The sequence below is a fragment of the Nerophis lumbriciformis genome, linkage group LG25 (assembly GCF_033978685.3).
Source record: "Nerophis lumbriciformis linkage group LG25, RoL_Nlum_v2.1, whole genome shotgun sequence".
Classification (NCBI taxonomy): Eukaryota; Metazoa; Chordata; class Actinopteri; order Syngnathiformes; family Syngnathidae; genus Nerophis; species Nerophis lumbriciformis.
This window is the reverse complement of record NC_084572.2, coordinates 31,108,601-31,130,802: the sequence shown is the minus strand read 5'-3', so window position 1 is coordinate 31,130,802 and position 22,202 is coordinate 31,108,601. Positions and strand designations below refer to the sequence as shown.

Sequence of the window (22,202 nt, the reverse complement as noted above, 5' to 3'; positions counted from 1 at the left end):
AGGTAAGCACCCGCCCCCATAGAACAGGAAGCGCTTCTTCTTCTACTGTAAGCAACCACCCGCCCGCGTAGAAGAAGAAAAAGCGCGCGGATATACCGTACGTTTCATTTCCTTTGTGTGTTTACATCTGTAAAGACCACAAAATGGCCCCTACTAAGCGTCAGGGATCCGGTTCATGAAAAGACGCAATCTCTCCATCCGCACACGGATTACTATTTCACAGCAACTGATATTCCTGTGAACCGCACTGTGGATACAACGGGAGCACGTACAGTGAATATTCGCACCACAGGGAATGAGAAGTCATCCTTCACTGTGGTTCTAGCTTGCCATGCTAATGGCCAGAAACTTCCACCCATGGTGATATTCAAAAGGAAGACCTTGCCAAAAGAGACCTTTCCAGCCGGCGTCATCATAAAAGCTAACTCGAAGGGATGGATGAAGAAAGGATGAGCGAGTGGTTAAGGTAAGTTTAAGTTTACGCGAAGAGGCCGGGTGGCTTTTTTCACGCAGCTCTGTCCATGTTGATATACGTATGTTTGTGATTGCACATTTGCGTACATTTTGGGAGTGAACAGAGTTGTTAGAACGCTGGTTTTTAATATATTATTAAAGTTTGACTGACCTATCTGACTGTTTTTTTGACATTCCTTTAGCGCAGTTAGATGCGGCTTACAACACCGGGCGGCTTATAGGTGGACAAAGTTTTGAAATATGCCGTTCATTGAAGGCGCGGCTTTTAACCCAGGGCGCCTTATGGTGCGGAAAATACGGTACATAAAAAAAAATCTAATAATCAAATGCATATGCATTTCGATTAATCATGATTAATCACAGGTTATTACCCGCATGCATAATGTAAATTAATTTTTAAAAAGCGGCCCTCTGAAAGCAGCCGTTACTGCGATGTGGCCCTCAATGAAAATGAGTTTGACACCCCTGCTCCATGCGGTCTGGATTTGATACATTTGTATTAGTTGCCTCATTAATCAAAACATTAGAACAGAAATAAAGACTTCTTTCGAATCAAATTAATCGATTTATCATTAGAGCCCTAAAAACTACAAAAAGAAACCTTCAAGCTGCCAGCTCCACCTTTAATGAATGTGCTCCAGTAATGTAGCACCCTCTGCTGGGGAAATTTTAAAACTGCGACACTAACAAAATCATCAGTACCTGCTCCTGGTCTGGTCCACCTTGGCCTGGATCAGAGCGACTCGGTAGCGTCTCACGGCCGCGAAGGCCAGAGCGCAGATGAACGCCACCGCCACCAGCAGGATGGCCAGACACGTTCCGACGAGGCGCGCCCGCGTCATCCTCACGTCGCACCTGGAGCCCATGAACCAGAAGTCCTCGCCGACCAGGCAGCTGAAGTACGCACGAGCGGACGTGTGAAGGGACACGTTCGGCGTGATTTGAGGGGGCGTGTACCTGCGCTCGTACCGACACACAGGAAGTTGTCCCGGGTGGTGCGTGCAGATGCCGTGATGGTGGCAGAAGTCAAAGTGGCAGGAGGAGGGGCAGCTGAAGTTGGAGGAAGTGGGCGGAGACGCACACCGAAAGCCCGCTGGACACTGAAGTAGCCAATCACAGACGTCCGCCTGCACACCTGCGTGTACACACAATCTACAACTTGCAATATATAACAATACAAAAGAAACCACTGCAATGCATAAAACTGGTTATTATTGTGGTTGCATACCAGGAAGACTTGCTGTACTGTAGAACTGGGCGATAAAACAATATCAATACATATATCGATGGACACGTAATTGGCATCAATAAAAAACTGTTTGATTAAACGTTCAATCTTACAAACCCCGTTTCCATATGAGTTGGGAAATTGTGTTAGATGTAAATAAAAGTTAAAGTTAAGTTAAAGTACCAATGATTGTCACACACACACTAGCTGTGGCGAAATAATTCTCTGCATTTGACCCATCACCCTTGATCACCCCCTGGGAGGTGAGGGGAGCATAGGGCAGCAGCGGTGGCCGCGCCCGGGAATCATTTTTGGTGATTTAACCCCCAGTTCCAACCCTTGATGCTGAGTGCCAAGCAGGGAGGTAATGGGTCCCATTTTTATAGTCTTTGTTATGACTCGGCCGGGGTTTGAACTCACAACCTACCGATCTCAGGGCGGACACTCTAACCACTAGGCCACTGAGTAGTATAAACAGAATACAATGATTTGCAAATCATTTTCAACCCATATTCAGTTGAATATGCTACAAAGACAACATATTTGATGTTCAAACTGATAAACATTTTTTTTTGTGCATATAATCATTAATTTTAGAATTTGATGCCAGCAACACGTGACAAAGAAGTTGGGAAAGGTGGCAATAAATACTGATAAAGTTGAGGAATGCTCATCAAACACTTATTTGGAACATCCCACAGGTGTGCAGGCTAATTGGGAACAGGTGGATGCCATGATTGGGTATAAAAACAGCTTCCCAAAAAAAATGCTCAGTCTTTCACAAGAAAGGATGGGGCGAGGTACACCCCTTTGTCCACAACTGCGTGAGCAAATAGTCAAACGGTTTAAGAACAACGTTTCTCAAAGTGAAACTGCAAGAAATTTAGGGATTTCAACATCTACGGTCCATAATATCATCAAAAGGTTCAGAGAATCTGGAGAAATCACTCCAAGTAAGCGGCATGGCCGGAAACATTGAATGACCGTGACCTTCCATCCCTCAGACGGCACTGTATCAAAAACCGACATCAATCTCTAAAGGATATCACCACTTGGGCTCAGGAACACTTCAGAATACCACTGTCACTAAATACAGTTGGTCGCTACATCTGGAAGTTCAAGTTAAAGCTCTACTATGCAAAGCGAAAGTCATTTATCAACAACATCCAGAAACGCCGCCGGCTTCTCTGGGCCCGAGATCATCTAAGATGGACTGATACAAAGTGGAAAAGTGTTCTGTGGTCTGACGAGTCCACATTTCAAATTGTTTTTGGAAATATTTGACATCATATCATCCGGACTGTTATCGACGCAAAGTTCAAAAGCCAGCATCTGTGATGGTATGGGGGTGTATTAGTGCCCAAGGCATGGGTAACTTACACATCTGTGAAGGCACCATTAATGCTGAAAGGTACATACAGCTTTTGGAACAACATATGCTGCCATCTAAGCGCCGTCTTTTTCATGGACACCCCTGCTTATTTCAGCAAGACAATGCCAAGCCACATTCAGCACGTGTTACAACAGCGTGGCTTCGTAAAAAAAAGAGTGCGGGTACTTTCCTGGTCCCGCCTGCAGTCCAGACCTGTCTCCCATCGAAAATGTGTGGCGCATTATGAAGCGTAAAATACGACAGCGAAGACCCCGGACTGTTGAACGACTGAAGCTCTACATAAAACAAGAATGGGAAAGAATTCCACTTTCAAAGCTTCAACAATTAGTTTCCTCAGTTCCCAATCGTTTATTGATTGTTGTTAAAAGAAAAGGTGATGTAACACAGTGGTGAACATGACCTTTCCCAACTACTTTGGCACGTGTTGCAGCCATGAAATTCTAAGTTAATTATTATTTGCAAAAAAAAAAAAAAAGTTTATGAGTTTGAACATCAAATATGTTGTCTTTGTAGCATATTCAACTAAATATGGGTTGAAAAGGATTTGCAAATCATTGTATTCCGTTTATATTTACATCTAACACAATTTCCCAACTCATATGGAAACGGGGTTTGTATATCGGTGCTTTAATGTAGAAAAACAAACAAAAAAAAACATGATTATTAGTCATATTGTTAGATGCATACCTCTTTGACAGTGTTAACAGTACATATTTGCATTAAATATCAGTAGCTGCTGTACCTAATCAAGTGTCTGATACTTCATTTCCTCTTCATTACATTTGAACAATCGTCAATTCAGATATCTGACCAAGCAATGCATATAAAATGAGTCTACATAAAAAAATCAAAAGGTTGTCACCTCCGAGCGTGATGTTGACCACCTTGGACCCCCTGAAGCTCCTCCCCTCGCGAGCGGCCGCAGCCAATCCGCTCTGCTCCAGTAGCGAAGAGCGTCCCGTTGCGGCGAGCCACTGCAGGGCGCCTCTGGTGTTGAACTCCAGCAGGGTTTGCACGGCGTGACCGCTGTAACAATAACATGTCACATGACACCTACAGAAAAAAAACACACACAAAAAAAACCCTCACCTGCTCCACACTCCCTGCAGCCTGCTGAAGCCAGGTGCCCTCTGCAGGTAGGGCTCTACCTAGAACATGGAGGACAGCACACATTTTTTGAATAAACACTTATTAGGCACACAAACTCCAGCACAAGAGAGTAAACATTGACATGAACTGCTGTGGCTGTAGGCAACCTCCTGATTTTTTATAAAAAAGTTTTAAACACCCACAAGATGGCAGTAGCTGCATTTTAAGTAGCAAAGTCACGTGTCACACTCTTGTTCACAATTAAACTCGTCAGCGCTATTAATGCAGACTCAGCGGTTTTCTCCGAGTCACTTTTACAACGTTGGTTCTGCTGCACTGCACAATATACTTGTTCATAAATACCCAGGTGGCCAAAAAAGGGAGCATTCACAGTAGAGCAGTCCCGATTAGGGTCACCCATGAGTGAGATCGGCCGATACAAATACCGATCGCATGTAATAAGTGTGAATTCTAGCTATATATATATATATATATATATATATATATATATATATATATATATATATATATATATATTTATTTTATTATATATATATATATATATATATATATATATTTACATATATATATAAATAAGAGGAATACTTGAATTTCAGTGTTCATTTATTTACACATATACACACACATAACACTCATCTACTCATTGTTGAGTTAAGGGTTGAATTGTCCATCCTTGTTCTATTCTCTGTCACTATTTTTCTAACCATGCTGAACACCCTCTCTGATGATGCATTCTGCTTCTTCTCCTTGTTGTGTGCGCAGTTGTGCACTGCACTCTCTAAAAGCCGTAGATGTTATTGTCACATATGCATGTACAGTAGATGGCAGTATTGTTCTGTTTAAGAGTGTCACAACATTGCTGTTTACGGCAGACGAACTGCTTAACGGTAGACGAAAACGTGACTGCTGTTGTTGTGTGTTGTTGCCGCGCTGGGAGGACGTTAATGAAACTGCCTAACAATAAACCCACATAAGAAACCAAAAACTCGCCCTCGATCATTCTACGGTTATAATGTGATTGGGCAGGCACGCTGTTATATTGTGGGAAAGCGGACGTGAAAACAGGCTGTCGACACGTCACTCAGGTCCGCATGAATTTCGGGAGATTTTCGGGAGAAAATTTGTCCCGGGAGGTTTTCGGGAGAGGCGCTGAATTCCGGGAGTCTCCCGGAAAGTCCGGGAGGGTTGGCAAGTATGCCATCTGAGGGCTGCTTGTAACAGCCAACAATGTATGAATTTGCCTCTGGATTTCATTATTAATTATTAATTATATATATATATATATATATATATATATATATATATATATATATATATATATATATATATATATATATATATATATATACATACATACTTTTTTTTTTTTTTAAGTAGACTGTCCATTTTACAGTAAGTAAATTTACAAAATTTTACTGTAAAATATAGTGGTTTTCTTGCCCCAAGTGGAGGAGTTCAAGTACCTGCACTGCATAAACTGAAATCTAAGTAAGCTTAAATATCTCAAATAAGGGTGATATTTGCTTATTTTCTGTCTGATAAGATAATTCTTCTCACTAAGCAGATTTTATGTTAGAGTGTTTTACTTGTTTTAAGGGTTTTGGTCCTAAATGATCTCAGTAAGCTTGTTGCTGAGATTTGATGACCTATATTGAGTAAAACATGCTTGAAACTAGAATATCAACTGTTGCAAAGCTGTGTCATCAACACTCACAAGTATAAAACTACTTTTTTAAAGTAATCATTTCTTACTTCAAGCATGAAAAAAAAAATCATGATGCCAAGCGCATATCATTATGTCAAGATAATGGCACTAGCGTTTGCTTAATTTAAGAATATTTTCCAACATATTGAGCAAAAAGGTCTCTTTTTTTTCTACCAAGAAAAGTGCACTTGTTATTAGTGAGAATATACTTATTTTAAGGTATTTTTGGGTTCATTGAGGTGAGCTAATTTTATTTCTTTTGGAAAGTCTTGACAAGCCGAATTTTCTTGTTCTATTGGCAGATAATTATGCTTAGTTCAAATAAAATACCCCTAATTTTTTTATTGTTTTTGAACACTGACTTTTTGCAGTGTGGGAGTCTTGTTCACGAGTGAGGTAAGAGTGGATCGTAATGCGGACGCTGTATCGATCCGTTGTGGTGAAGAAGGAGCTGAGCCGGAAGGCAAAGCTCTCAATTTACCGGTTGATCTACGTTCCCATCCTCACCTATGGTCATGAGCTTTGGGTCATGACCGAAAGGACAAGATCACGGGTACAAGCGACCAAAATGAGTTTCCTCCGCCGCGTGGCGGGTCTCTCCCTTAGAGATAGGGTGAGAAGCTCTGTCATCCGGGAGGAACTCAGAGTAAAGCCGCTGCTCTTTCACATCGAGAGGAGCCAGATGAGGTGGTTCGGGCATCTGGTCAGGATGCCACCCAAACGCCTCCCTAGGGAGGTGTTTAGGGCACGTCTGACCGGTAGGAGGCCACGGGGAAGACCCAGGACACGTTGGGAAGACTATGTCTCCCAGCTGGCCTGGGAACGAAGTGGCTGGGGAGAGGGAAGTCTGGGCTTCCCTGCTTAGGCTGCTGCCCCCGCGACCCGACCTCGGATATGCGGAAGAAGATGGATGGACGGATGGTGTGTTTTGTTTTTGTTTTTACAACATTTTACAGTAAATGGAAAAACAGTATCACTGTTTTTTGGGGTGGGGGTTTACTTAAAAAACTGGCAGCTTAGTTGCCAGAATTTTTCTATTAAATTTACATTGGTTTTTACAACATTATATTGTTAATGGAAAAACAGTACAAGTTCTTTTTTTATTCTGGCATCTTAGCTGCCAGTTTTTCTACCGTAAAAACAAATGTAGCGTCTTTCCATTTACAGTAATACACCGTTAAAAACAACAACCGTAGATTTTACAGTCAAAAACTGGCAGCTCAGTCAACAGAATTTTAACGCAAAAACAGTAGTAGTGTTTTTCATCCATCCATCCATCCATCCATTTTCTACCACTTGTCCCTTTTGGGGTCACGGGGGGTGCTGGAGCCTATCTCAGCTGCATTCGGGCGGAAGGCGGGGTACACCCTGGACAAGTCGCCACCTCATCGCAGGGCCAACACAGATAGACAGACAACATTCACACACTAGGGCCAATTTAGTGTTGCCAATCAACTTATCCCCAGGTGCATGTTTTTGGCGGTGGGAGGAAGCCGGAGTACCCGGAGGGAACCCACGCAGTCACGGGGAGAATATGCAAACTCCACACAGAAAGATCCCGAGCCCGGGATTGAACTCAGGACTACTCAGGACTTTCGTATTGTGAGGCACATGCACTAACCCCTCTTGCACCGTGCTGCCCAGTGTTTTTCAATTTACAGTAATATGCAGTAAAGAACAATGTAAAATGTATTGTCATTTTTATTAATTTGATGGGTAGTTTGCTGTAAAGTTAAGTATTTTTATTTGGACAAAAACATGTTTGGAAAGTATGATACTATACTGTAATATTTGTTGCAATATTGGATACTATTAAAGTTTAAAAGACATGCAATTTCAAGCAGTACATATATTTTTTCTGTCAAAATGAAAAAAATAAATTACATTAACTGAGAAAATATCAAGTACTTTATTGGCACATTTCCAGGTGTTTGAGGGCCAGATAAAATTATGTCGTGGGCCAGATCTGGTTTGACACCTGTGTAATATTCATTTACATACTAGATTTTGGCCCTCAAATTCCTCTTGTGTCCAAAGAATAATTCCCTAAGTTTGTAAACATTAACAAAAACGACAACAAATTATTGAGAAAATAAAAATGTCTAATTACTCTTGTATCGATTATATATATACGGATACTACTGGAGATGTCCGATATCGGCCGATAAATGCGTTAAAATGTAATATCGTAAATTTTCAGTATCGTTTTTTTTTTTATCGGTATCGGTCGTTTTTTATTTTTTATTAAATCAACATAAAAAAACAAGATACACTTACAATTACTGCACCAACCCAAAAAACCTTCCTCCCCCATTTACACTCATTCACACAAAAGGGTTGTTTCTTTCTGTTATTAATATTCTGGTTCCTACATTATATATCAATATATATCAATACAGTCTGCAAGGGATACAGTCCGTAAGCACACATGATTGTGCGTGCTGCTGGTCCACTAATAGTACTAACCTTTAACAGTTCATTTTACTCATTTTCATTCATTACTAGTTTTTATGTAACTGTTTTTGTATTGTTTTACTTTCTTTTTTATTCAACAAAATGTTTTTAATTTATTTATCTTATTTTATTTTAATTATTTAAAAAAAAAAGGACCTTATCTTCACCATACCTGGTTATCCAAATCAGGCATAATAATGTGTTAATTCCACGACTGTATATATCGGTATCGGTAATTAAGAGTTGGACAATATCGGAATATCGGATATCGGCAAAAAAGCCATTATCGGACATCACTAGATACTACCTTTGGTATCGACGTCACCAATTTACAGATGGATCCGCGCTCCTCTTACGTGTGTACTGGCAACAGTTGTCGTTATATTATCCTCTATCTTACTCTGAATAATGTACTTGTTAACTTCCTGTTAATATCTGCTGTAAGGCGCTTCCCTCAACACGTATTTCTTGGTGTGTTTTTTTTCAAGGTCCTGGCTTGTGTTGGGTGTGTAACATGTTTAGCCTCGTCCTCCAGTGATGATTACCTGGTAAATGCAGTTGTCAATTAATTAGCTCTAATAGCGGTGATTATTATCGTTGATTTAGTGAAGCGGCTCCACACTGTGTATGGAGATACGTCATTTGCTGCTAGCCGCTTGTCAGCCGGGGGGACTAAAAACAAATAGTGTCAGTCAGACGGGATTGGCCTTTGTATCGACATTATAAGACAAAAATCCGCAATGATTGATCGTATCCTTTTTCACAAATATCGGCCGATATTGTTAGGCACATCCTTAATTTACAGTATTGTCATCTTTGGTTGCGACAGTATGCCTACATTTGGACCAAGTGGTGCAGTGACCCACCAGAACCAGCAGATGGCGCTTTACACTGCCAAAAACTGAAATCTGGGGTGGTATAGCTTGGTTAGTAGAGCAGCCTGCCAGCAACTTGAGGGTTGCAGGTTCGATCCCCGCTTCCGCCATCCTAGTTATTGCCGTTGTGTCCTTGGGCAAGACACTTTACCCACCTGCTCCCAGTGCCACCCACACTGGTTTAAATGTAACTTAGATATTGGGTTTCACTATGTAAAGCGCTTTGAGTCACTAGAGAAAGGCGCTATATAAATGTAATTCACTTCACAAATCTAGGTAAGATTAAATATCTCAAATAAGGGTGATATTCGCTTATTTTCTGTCTGATAAGATAATTCTTCTCACTAAGCAGATTTGATGTTAGAGTGTTTTACTTGTTTTAAGTGTTTTGGTTCTAAATAATCTCAGTAGGATATTACAGCTTGTAGCTGAGATTTTATGACTTATATTGAGTAAAACATGCTTGAAACTAGAATATTAACTGTTGCAAAGCTGTGTCATCAACACTCACAAGTATAAAACTACTTTTTTAAAGTAATAATTTCTTATTTCAAGCATGAAAAAAAAAATCATGACTTTGACACAATTGTGTCTCATAATTAAAACAGATGACAGCCAAATGGACTTTGCTGTTTTATTTGCAATGAAACAATAGAAACTACGTACTCATATAGTAGTACAGTATATATATATATATATATATATATATATATATATATATATATATATATATATATATATATATATATATATATATATATATATATATGTCTTAATAAGGTTATCCAAAAAATAGTGCTCGATACCGTAGTAGAGCGCAATATATGTATGTGTGGGAAAAAAATCACAAGACTATTTCATCTCTACAGGCCTGTTTCATGAGGGGGGGTACCCTCAATCATCAGGACATCTCCTGATGATTGAGGCTACCCCCCCACTATTTTTTGGATAACCTTATTAAGACATATATATATATATATATATATATATATATATATATATATATATATATATATATATATATATATATATATATATATATATATATATATATATATATATATATATATATATATATATATATATATATATATATATATATATATATGGGGCGGTATAGCTCAGTTGGTAGAGTGGCCGTGCCAGCAACTTCAGGGTTGCAGGTTCGATCCCTGCTTCCACCATCCTAGTCACTGCCGTTGTGTCCTTGGGCAAGACACTTTACCCACCTGCTCCCAGTGCCACCCACACTGGTTTAAATGTACCGGTAACTTAGATAATGGGTTTCACAATGTAAAGCGCTTTGAGTCACTTGAGAAAAGCGCTATATAAATATAATTCACTTCACTACAGTTGGCACAGTACAGTAAACTGACAGTTAATATTTAAACATTTGACATTTCTAACAATTTTGAGCAGAAATAGTTCATGCACATTCAGATAAATTCTTCAAAATCACAATTTTGGTCGGAGGCCGGGCTGTATATATGCTCACTAATTGACTGAAAGAGCACGCACTTGGCGTGATGATGTCATGTTATCGATGGAAAAATGCATTTTTAGACCATATGATTTGCCTGAGCGGCTAGGAGACCCCGAGAGTAACAAGCGGTTGCCTTGTTGAATTTCCATTAAGAACAATAAATTAGTTTTAGTATAAGTTTGCTGGTTTCAAGAAATGTAATGCCGAGCGCATATCATTATGTCAAGATAATGGCACTAGCATTTACTTCATTTAAGAATATTTTTCAACATATTGAGCAAAAAGGTCTCTTTTTTTTCTACCAAGAAAAGTGCACTTATTAGTGAGAATATTCTTATTTTAAGGTATTTTTGGGTTCATTGAAGTTAGCTAATTTTACTTGTTTTGGAAAGTCTTGACAAGCCAAATTTTCTTGTTCTATTGCCAGAATTTGCTTAATTCAAATAAAATACCCCTAATTTTTGTAATTTTTTTTTCTTGTTTTTGAACACTGACTTTTTGCAGTGTATGCATGAATATCTCCTACAGCAGTGGAGTGGGAGAGTTTTGTGGGGCATATTGTTTATATTTCTATATTTTTGGTTTTCTGTGTGTCCCCCACCCAGGCACTGGTGTCCTCCTCCAAGCCAGGACCCGAAGCTGAGCTGGTCTCCTCCACGATGATCTGCAGCAGTAACTCGATGGACTCCACTGATAAGAAAAAGAAGTGAAACGTCACCAGGGTGTACGCACGCCGACACGCACAAACAACACACACACACCTCGGATGGCGGGGGACTGGTCCGGCACCACGTAGACCTTGGGCGGCTGGATGGTGGCGGGGCTCAACGTTCTTGGTGTAGAAGCAGACCGGATCTCCAGGCTCGGACGTGTTTGTGAGGTTGTGCTACTCGGAGACACGTTTTCGTCTTCTGCTGTGACCTGGGGCTCGATTGGAGAGTCCTTGTCGGGGGGACCTGCAGTGGGTGTTCTGGTGGTGTAGTCCAGGATGGAAGAGGACACTGACGGCTGGTTCTGATGTGTTAAGGCCGTAGTGCCGCGGTCCGTGCTCGTTTGGAGTGCTGTCCCAGTCCTCTCCTGGGGAACACGTTCTGATCCTGCCAGAGTCCGACCGTCTCCGGAAGCTGTCATGCTCTCTCTAGTGGTCCAAGTAGAACCCGACATCCACTGCGTGGCGTCTGGGGAGTGTGTGTAAATGTTTCTTTGTGTTGTTGTTGTTGCTGTGTGTGTATTTTGGGGCATTTGGGTCAGTGTGGAGCGTGAAACCGGGTCAGATGTGAAAGACGGGTCTGTCCCACTGTGGACACGGGATGAGTCAGTCTGGGTGAAGTTCTGCTGAGACAACGGGACAAGCGAGTGCAGTTCTGTCACGTGGGTATTGGGCAATTGTGTACCCGTGGAAGTGGGCGGCGTTGACCCCACGGAGGAGGCGGGGTCACCATCAGCATTCCCTATGCTTGAGTCATCAGCGAGTGATGTTAATAATGCGATTCTGCTCCCCCTGCTGGTGAGGGATGATGTGACAGGTGCGAACGTGGACTGGTGGTAGGTTCCATACCCGGAGCTGCTTTCAGATGGACTTGTTTCAGTGTTTTGGGTCAGAACCGGCACGTCAGGACTGAGTGTGTGAGCGCTGCCAGATGTTTCCTCTCCATTGTCTGTGACTTCCTCAGGAAGAGGGAGAGTTTCCCTATCAGCGCCACCAGCCACGGCGAGGCCCGTCATGGGCGCGGTGGACCCCAGCAGCCTCCTTCCGCTATCGCTGCTGGGACCAGACCCTCCATAGAGGGGACCTCTGACCTTCTCCTTCACGCCCGCCGCGTCAGAAGTGGTTCTCGCGTCGCCGTACCCCGCCTGAGACGGAACGGCGAGGTCTGGTTCGGAATGCGGGCTGGAGTACGCCTCTGTGGAATTCCACTGCTCTTCCTGAACTGGAGGACCAGGAAGACAAGGCAGAAAGAGAGAGGGGCGGGACCATGAAGGACAGCGGAAAGGACAACAACAAAGCCTCTATCTGGCACACACACACACGTGCTGATAAGAACTTTCCAACTGGAAGATGCTCCGATCTTTTCCAAGCTTGGATCATCCACTGAGGTCACAATAACTGAAAACAATTCCAACACAAATGTTATTAGGAGCATTAGACCCTCGTGATGCTGCGGTGGCTCACACTGACTCAATTACTGACTAACAACTCCCACACAGTGGCCCTTTCTGTACTCGGGGAAGGCAGGAGAGTGCCCCAGCAGATGGCGCTGTGCTAAAAAAAAACAACCTATGACTTTGTAAATAAACATTTCAATCTCTAGAGCAGTCCTTGGCAAATTAAGGCCCGGGGGCCACATGCGGCCCGTTAAGCTTTTCAATCTGGCCCGCCGGACATTCCCAAATTGTTTTAGATCTTTAAAAGGGAACATTATCACCAGACCTATGTAAGCGTCAATATATACCTTGATGTTGCAGAAAAAAAGACCATATATTTTTTTAACCGATTTCCGAACTCTAAATGGGTGAATTTTGGCGAATTAAACGCCTTTCTAATATTCGCTCTCGGAGCGATGACGTCACAATGTGACGTCACATCGGGAAGCAATCCGCCATGATATATATATATATATATATATATATACATACATATATATATATATATATATATATATATATATATATATACATATATATATATATATATATATATACATATATATATATATATATATATATATATATATATATATATATATATATATATATATATATATATATATATATATATATATATATATGCACGCTTTAGAGCCCCTGCCTCGAAAGAAAATAATGTTTGCCTTGGTGCTCTAAAATATGAGCCCTACTTTAAGGCAACACTTGCCTTGACCGTAAAAAGTTAAAATTTGAGGCCGAGAATAAGCCATGGGACCAAAGGACATTTTGACAAAGCGGGTGAGAACTATTTGTTTCGAGTAACGTATGTCACCTCTGGAACGCATCATCGACTTTAACCTAATGGGGTGTGACTGGCAGACATCTTTCCAGCAGGGTGCATCCTCTTGTGCTCGATAAACCACCTTGCAACATGTTGAGTAAATAGCTGACATAACCGGAAATAACTAAGGGAATTATTTTAATCCTTCTTGCCTTGTTTTAAAGCTAGTAATGTTATTTCACTTATAAACGCTGTATGTTGTCTTGGAAATTGCAATAATGTAGTTTTCTTGGTTATAGCAGATGGAAGTAATTGCTTCTTTAACAACACTGCTCTTACCGTAATAGAAGAGTTGGAGGGCCTCTGAGGAGCGTCCACTTCCTGTCCAGGTCAGGTTGGCGTGGTCACAGTTGGAAAGTTGGACGGTTTTGCCACTCGCCAGAACCCGAGCGTCCTCTCTCCACATGCACCGTAGCCAAACACTCGCCCCGACTTCTGTCCACACGGGCTTTAAGAGAAGCATCCGACCGGGCGGGACATCCAGAGTCACCCTGCAAAAGGCCGCCTGTGGGGTTCTGTCAGTCTGCTGGGTCAGCGAGACGTTGAGGGAAAGTTCTGGTGCGGTGAACTTGACGTGGCCTTCAGGGCTTTGGTCCAAGATGATGTTTCCACCGCATTGATGCTGCCCTGAGGCCAACCTTGTATCTGAGGAGAGGGAAACAATCAATACGCAAATGATTGTGGGTTTTGAAAAAGGCACTCATTTAAAAGATAATGAGGGGGGGAAAGGCGCTTAAGTCCACTTTAGGAATGTCATCTGTTATTTAATTAACATACGTTTAGGGTGGGAACATAAAGATGTTTGCCTGGTTCGTGCATTTATAAACAAGAGGAAGAAAATAACCTACCCCAATTAAAGTACCAATGATTGTCACACACACACTAGGTGTGGTGAAATTTGTCCTCTGCATTTGACCCATCCCCTTGATCACCCCCTGGGAGGTGAGGGGAGCAGTGAGCAGCAGCAGTGGCCATGCCCGGGAATCATTTTGGTGATTTAACCCCCAATTCCAACCCTTGATGCTGAGTGCCAAGCAGGGAGGTAATGTGTCCCATTTTTATAGTCTTTGTTATGACTCGGCCGGGGTTTGAACTCACAACCTACCGATCTCAGGGCGGACACTCTAACCACAAGGCCACTGAGTAGGTTAAAGCTTAGTTAAGTTAAGGCTTAAATCAAAGACTGCCACCAAGAACGATCTAAAATGTAGCGTCTAACTAGGGCTGCAACTAACAACTAATTTGATAATAGATTAATCTGTCGATTATTACTTCGATTAATCGATTAATAATCGGATAAAAGAGACAAACTCCATTTCTATCCTTTCCAGTATTTTATTGGAAAAAAAACAGCATACTGGCACCATACTTATTCTGATTATTGTTTCGCCGCTGTTTGTAAATGTTGCAGTTTATAAATAAAGGTTTATAAAAAAATTAAAAATTAAATAATAAAAAGTTGCCTCTGCGAATGCACATAGCATAGATCCAATGAATCAATGACTAAATTAATCGCCAACTATTTTTATAATCAATTTAATCGATTAGTTGTTGCAGCCCTACGTCTAACCCAAACTTTTTCCACTGAGGGCCACAAATCAAAGAATACGGGGGCCATTTTGGTAGTTTTCACCTTCAAAACCAGTACAATATATCAATATTTTTTTCCAAAGAACTAGAAAACGCAATTTTGGTAGAGATTTCGTGTGAATGCTGAAGAGCCAAAGCTGACCTGAAATGCTAACAGTTAGCAAGCGGGCTGGATAGCGACGAGTAACAAAAAGTATGAGAAAAAAAGCTAAAAAAAAAAAAAAAAGCTAGCATGCTAACAATATCATGCTTACAGTTAGCATTAGTGAAATACCAAAATATATGACACTGAGGTGTAGACCTGCTAAATTAGCTAAAAAAAGCTAATGCTAATGATAGCATGCTAAAATGCTAACTGTAACATGCATCAAGTACCAAAATAGCTCTGATGTGTGTACCTGTTTAAAATGGTAGCCTGCTAACGTTAACATGCATCAAGTACTAAAATATGACTGACGTGTATACCCACAAAATTAGCTTAAAAGAACCTAGAACTAGAATTCGTCAAGTAACACAATTTCTGGCCCTGAGGTGTATGTCTGCAAAATTATCAAAAAAGCTAGCGTGCTATTATTACAATGCTAAAATGTTAACTGTCACATGTGTCAAGTATCAAATTGTATTATTCTGAGGTTTTTACTTGAAAACTTTGTTTAAAATGCTAGCCTGATAACGTTAGCATGCATCAAGTACCAAAATATGAAATGGGTGTATAGCTACAACAATCTGGCATACTAACATTAGTATGCTATTAGGTATCATTCGTCAAGCAACAAAATATTTGACATTGAGGCGTATACCTGCTAAATTAGCTAAAAAGCTAGCATGCTAATAGCATGCTGCAATGCTAACTGTAACATGCATCAAGTACCAAAATATGACTAAGGTTTATGCCGACAAAATTTGCTTTAAAAAAAGCTATCATACTAACAGGTATCATTCGTCAAGTAACACAATATCGGACGCTGAGTTCTATGCCTGCAAAAATTAGCACAAATGCTATCATTAGAATGTTAAAATACTAACTGTAACATGTGTCAAGTACCAAAATGTACTACTCGGAGGTTTGTAACTGAAAATTTTGTTTAAAATGCAAGCCTGATAAGGTTAGCATGCATAAAGTACCAAAATATGGCTGGAGGTGTGTACCTACAAAATTATTTTAAAAAAAAAAGCTAGCATACTAAAATTAGGCATCATTCGTCAAGTAACAACATTTTTGATACGGAGGTGTATATCTGCTAAAATAGCTAAAAAAGCTAGAATTCTAATAGCATGCTAAAATGCTAACTGTAACATGCATCAAGTACCAAAATATAACTGAGGTGTACCCCTAGACAATTAGCATAAAAAAGCTAGCATGTTAACATGCATCATTCGTCAAGTAAAATTTAGGACACTTTGGTTTTTACCTGCAAAATTAGCAACAAAAGTTAACATGCTATTATTAGAATGCTAAAATGCTAACTGTAACAGGTGTCAAGTGCCAAAATGTATTACTCGGAGGTTTGTACCTGAACATTTTGTCTAAAATGCTAGCCTGCTAACGTTAGCATGCATCAACTACCAAAATATGATTAAGGCGTATACCTACAAAATTACCTAAAAAAGAAGCTAATTGGTAAAGAAACAAAATATATGACAGTGAGGTGTACACCTGGTAAATTAGCTAAAAAATCTATAATGCTATTATTAGCATGCTAAAATGCTAACTGTAACATTCGTCAAGTACCAAAATATACTACTCTGAGGTGTGTATCTGAAAAAATGGTTTAAAATGAAGCCTGCTGATGTTAGCATGCACCAAGCACCAAAATATGACTGATGTGTATACCTACAAAATTAGCTAAAAAAAACAAAGCTAGTCTACTAACGGTAGGTAAGGTAAGGTATCATTCGTCAAGTAACAAACATTTTTGACACAGATGTGTATACCTGCTAAAACAGCTAGAATTCTAATAGCATGCTAAAATGATAACTGTAACATGCATCAAGTACCAAAATATACCTGAGGTGTTTACCCATTGAACATTGGCTTGAAAAAGCTTGCATACTATATATCATTTGTAAACAAAATATATGATAGTGAGGTGTACACCTGGTAAATCTATAATGCTATTATTAGCATGCTAAAATGCTAACTGTAACATTCGTCAAGTACCAAAATATATTATTCTGAGGTGTGTATCTGAAAAAATGGTTTAAAATGCAGCCTGCTGATGTGTATACCTACAAAATTAGCTAAAAAAAAAAAAAGCTAAATTAGCAACAAAAGCTAACATGCAATATTAGAATGCTAAAATGCTAACTGTAACATGTGTCGAGTCCCAAAATATATTACTCGGAAGTTTGTACCTGAATATTTTGTCTAAAATGCTAGCCTGCTAAGGTTTGCGTGCATCAAGTACTGACTGAGGCGTATACCTACAATATTAGCTAAAAAAAAGAAGTTTGCATACTAGTTATCATTCGTAAAGTACCAAAATACGACTGATGTGTATACCTGCAAAATTAGCTGTGAAAAAAAGAAGAAGCTAGTCTACTAACGTTAGCATGCTAACAGATATCATTCGTCAAATAACAAAATATTTGACACTGGGGTGTATACCTACAAAATTAGCTAAAAAAAGAAGATGTTTGCATACTAGTTATCATTCGTAAAGTACCAAAATACGACTGATGTGTATACCTGCAAAATTAGCTGTGAAAAAAAGAAGAAGCTAGTCTACTAACGTTAGCATGCTAACAGATATCATTCGTCAAATAACAAAATATTTGACACTGGGGTGTATACCTACAAAATTAGCTAAAAAAAGAAGAAGTTTGCATACTAGTTATCATTCGTAAAGTACCAAAATATGACTGATGCGTATACCTACAAAATTAGCTAAAAAAAAAAAAGAAGTTTGCATACGAGTTATCATTTGTAAAGTACCAAAATATGACTGATGTGTATACCTACAAAATTAGCTAAAAAAAAAAGAAGTTTGCATACTAGTTATCATTCGTACAGTACCAAAATATGACTGATGTGTATACCTACAAAATTAGTTATAAAAAAAAAGAAGCTAGTCTACTAACGTTAGCATGCTAACAGATATCATTCGTCAAATAACAAAATATTTGACACTGGGGTGTATACCTACAAAATTAGCTAAAAAAAAAAGAAGTTTGCATACTAGTTATCATTCGTAAAGTATCAAAATATGACTGACGTGTATACCTACAAAAATTAGCTTTAAAAAAAACCCAAAAAACTACTCTACTAACATTAGTATGCTAACAGATATCATTCGTCATATAACAAAATATTTGACACTGGGGTGTATACCTGCAAAATTAGCAAAAAAGCCTAAATTCTAATAGCATGCTAAAATGCTAACTGTAACATGCATCAAGTACCAAAATGTACCAAAATATACCTGAGGTGTACCCCTAGAAAATTGGCTTAAAAAAAGATTGCATACTATATATCATTTGTAAACAAAATATATGATAGTGTACACCTGGTAAATCTATAATGCTATTATTAGCATGCTAAAATGCTAACTGTAACATTCGTCAAGTACCAAAATATATGATTTTGGAGGTGTGTATCTGAAAAAATGGTTTAAAATGCAGCCTGCCAAAATATGACTGATGTGTATACCTACAAAAATTAGCTTTAAAACAAAACAAAACTACTCTACTAACATTAGCATGCTAACTAGGGATGTCCGATAATATCGGACTGCCGATATTATCGGCCGATAAATGCTTTAAAATGTAATATCGGAAATTATCGGTATCGGTTTCAAAAAGTAACATTTATGACTTTTTAAAACGCCGCTGTGTACACGGACGTAGGGAGAAGTACAGAGCCCCAATAAACCTAAAAGTCACTGCCTTTGCGTGCCGGCCAAGTCACATAATATCTACGGCTTTTCACACACACAAGTGAATGCAAGGCATACTTGGTCAACAGCCATACAGATCACACTGAGGGTGGCCATATAAACAACTCTAACACTGTTACAAATATGCGCCACACTGTGAACCCACACCAAACAAGAATGACAAACACATTTCGGGAGAACATCCGCACCGTAACACAACATAAACACAACAGAACAAATACCCAGAACCCCTTGCAGCACTAACTCTTCCGGGACGCTAAAATATACACCTCCGCTACTCCCTGCCCCCCCACCTCAACCTCCTCATGCTCTCTCAGGGAGAGCATGTCCCAAATTCCAAGCTGCTCTTTTGAGGCATGTTAAAAAAAATAATGCACTTTGTGACTTCAATAGTAAATATAGCAGTGCCATGTTGGCATTTTTTCCCCCATAACTTGAGTTGATTTATTTTTGGAAAACCTTGTTACATTGTTTAATGCGTCCAGCGGGGCATCACAACAAAATCAGGCATAATAATGTGTTAATTCCACGACTGTATATATCAGTATCGGTTGATATCGGAATCGGTAATTAAGAGTTGGGCAATATCGGACATCTCTAATGCTAACAGATATAATTCGTCAAATAACAAAATATTTGACACTGGCGTGTATACCTGCAAAATGATCAAAAAAATCTAGCACACTTGTTAGAACGCTAACGATTATGCCAGGGGCCGTTAAAAAAATTACACACTTTGGACAAAATCTACAGCAACACAACAGATAACATCTAATGACTTTTTTTTTTTTTTTTTTTACATTTTCTTACAAATAAATCCCAAATAAATATTTTCATAACGTCACCAAATATGTTTGATGGATACTAAACGTCATTTGAAAAATACCTGGTTATTTTAACTACAGCCAGGAAGCTGTTCAGGCAGACTGAAAAATAGGTTGAGGTAAAAGTATCAGTCCTTAATTAAATATTCTTAGCATTTCTTCCTCAAAAAGCATGATTCCATGATGCATGTTGGTGATCCAGACAGTATCAGAGCCATGTTCCTACCTGCTGTGACGACCAGGAGCAACAGACAGACGTGGAGCTGCATTTCCAGTCCTTTTCAGACATTTCAGTGCCCAGCAGTCTCCTGAAAAAAAGGACACGCAGGTATTCACACAATCATCTGTCCCAGCTCACTAACTTTACTCCTCCATCATTTCCCCCCCACCTTAAATGAGATCCACGTGTGTGCAGTCCACGTAAAAGTGGACCCAGGGAAGGACCGCCTCGCCTTGCCTGCGGGCTCTTCCACCTCCCTCCCCAGCGAGGGGCCACCGTCACGGCCGGGGGATGAGAGGCTGGTCTCGGCGGGAGAGATGCTTTCCAGGCCGATAAAAATAAAATAAAGGCAAGACAGGAAGGCTTCGCTGCGGGAGGCGCCGACAAATGACAGCATCCAGGGACGAAACGAGACAGTTGAAGGCGCCCGCAGTCAGTCAGCAACACCCCCCGCGCTGGACTCTACTCTCGCACCCTCTTCAGGCTGCAGATGGAACTGCACCATGCTTGACCTCTGCGTCGTCCCGCATCAAAAACATTCAACGTGAAAAAAAGTGTTGAAAATGCTGATTTGAAGGTTAAACCAACATTTCACCCTCATGACAAAAAATATGTCAACTTTTTCACAGTTGCAATAAAAATATTTTGAATGATTTTCTCTTTTCAAAATACTTTTGCCTAAAATATTCATACACACTGCAACCCAAAATGTTGAGCCATATTGGACCACAAATACAAAAAAGTAATCGGTCTGGAGCCGCAAAAAATCAAAAGTCTTATATAAATAAGTGTTATAATGAAGACAACACATGATGTACGTGTCTATATTAGCTATAAGAGCCTACTATCAAAATGACTTTAAAAGTCTTATATAAGTGTTATAATGAAGGCAACACATGATGTAAGTGTCTATATTAGCTATAATAGCCTACTATCAAAATGACTTTAAAAGCCTTATATAAGTGTTATAATGAAGACAACACATGATGTAAGTGTCAATATTAGCTATAATAGCCTACTATCAAAATGACTTTAATAGCCTTATATAAGTGTTATAATGAAGACAACACATAATGTTAGTGTCTATATTAGCTATATTAGCCTACTATCAAAATGACTTTAAGTCTTGTATAAGTGTTGTAATGAAGACAACACATGTTAGTGTCTATATAAGCCTACTATCAAAATGACTTTAAAAGTCTTATATAAGTGTTATAATGAAGGCAACACATAATGTGTCTATATTAGCTTACTATCAAAATGACTTTAAAAAAGTCTTATATAAGTGTTATAATGAAGGCAACACATAATGTGTCTATATTAGCTTACTATCAAAATGACTTTAAAAAAGTCTTATATAAGTGTTATAATGAAGGCAACACATAATGTGTCTATATTAGCCTACTATCAAAATTACTTTAAAAGTCTTATATAAGTGTTGTAATGAAGACAACACGTTAGTGTCTATATTGGCCTACTATCAAAATGACTTTAAAAGTCTTATATAAGTGTCATAATGAAGGCAACACATGATGTTAGTGTCTATATTAGCCTACTATCAAAATGACATTAAGTCTTATATAAGTGTTATAATGAAGACAACACATGATGTTAGTGTCTATATTAGCCTACTATCAAAATTACTTTAAAAGTCTTTAAAAAATGTCACCAGACCTTCGTAACTTAGATTCAATATCCCTCTTCAAATCAAGACTCAAAACACACCTATTCCTGACTGCTTATTCATTGTAATCATCTTTTCTTCTCTATCTTTGTTGTTGTTTTTTATCCAATTTGATATTGTTTTGATTTTGTTCGGTGTCCTTGAGTGCCCAGAAAGGCGCCTTATAAATAAAATGTATTATTATTATTACTATAATGAAGACAACACATGATGTTAGTGTCTATATTAGCCTACTATCAAAATGACTTTAAAAGTCTTATATAAGTGTTATAATGAA

At 39.3% G+C, this 22,202-nt stretch overlaps 1 protein-coding gene across 5 annotated transcripts in view; it reads right to left on the bottom strand.

The window, feature by feature from the left end:
- The window catches only part of LOC133622034 (uncharacterized), a 29,559-nt gene extending 8,901 nt beyond the window's left edge, over nucleotides 1–20,658 (bottom strand). For 2 of the 5 annotated variants that reach the window (XM_061984560.1, XM_061984562.1), the window contains exons 1-9: nucleotides 20,411–20,658; nucleotides 20,248–20,329; nucleotides 13,991–14,356; nucleotides 11,484–12,653; nucleotides 11,324–11,412; nucleotides 4,185–4,243; nucleotides 3,958–4,121; nucleotides 1,432–1,609; nucleotides 1,177–1,368 (exon numbers count right to left, since the gene is read on the bottom strand). In XM_061984560.1, coding sequence (XP_061840544.1) covers nucleotides 1,177–1,368; nucleotides 1,432–1,609; nucleotides 3,958–4,121; nucleotides 4,185–4,243; nucleotides 11,324–11,412; nucleotides 11,484–12,653; nucleotides 13,991–14,356; nucleotides 20,248–20,290 — 2,261 coding nt within the window. In that variant the 5' untranslated portion in view covers nucleotides 20,291–20,329; nucleotides 20,411–20,658. Of the gene's footprint in view, nucleotides 1–1,176; nucleotides 1,369–1,431; nucleotides 1,610–3,957; nucleotides 4,122–4,184; nucleotides 4,244–11,323; nucleotides 11,413–11,483; nucleotides 12,654–13,990; nucleotides 14,357–20,247; nucleotides 20,330–20,410 lie in introns of those variants that run through there. The other 3 variants (XM_061984563.1, XM_061984564.1, XM_061984565.1) reach the window with 2 other exon arrangements.
- Between the last annotated feature and the right edge of the window lie 1,544 nt (nucleotides 20,659–22,202).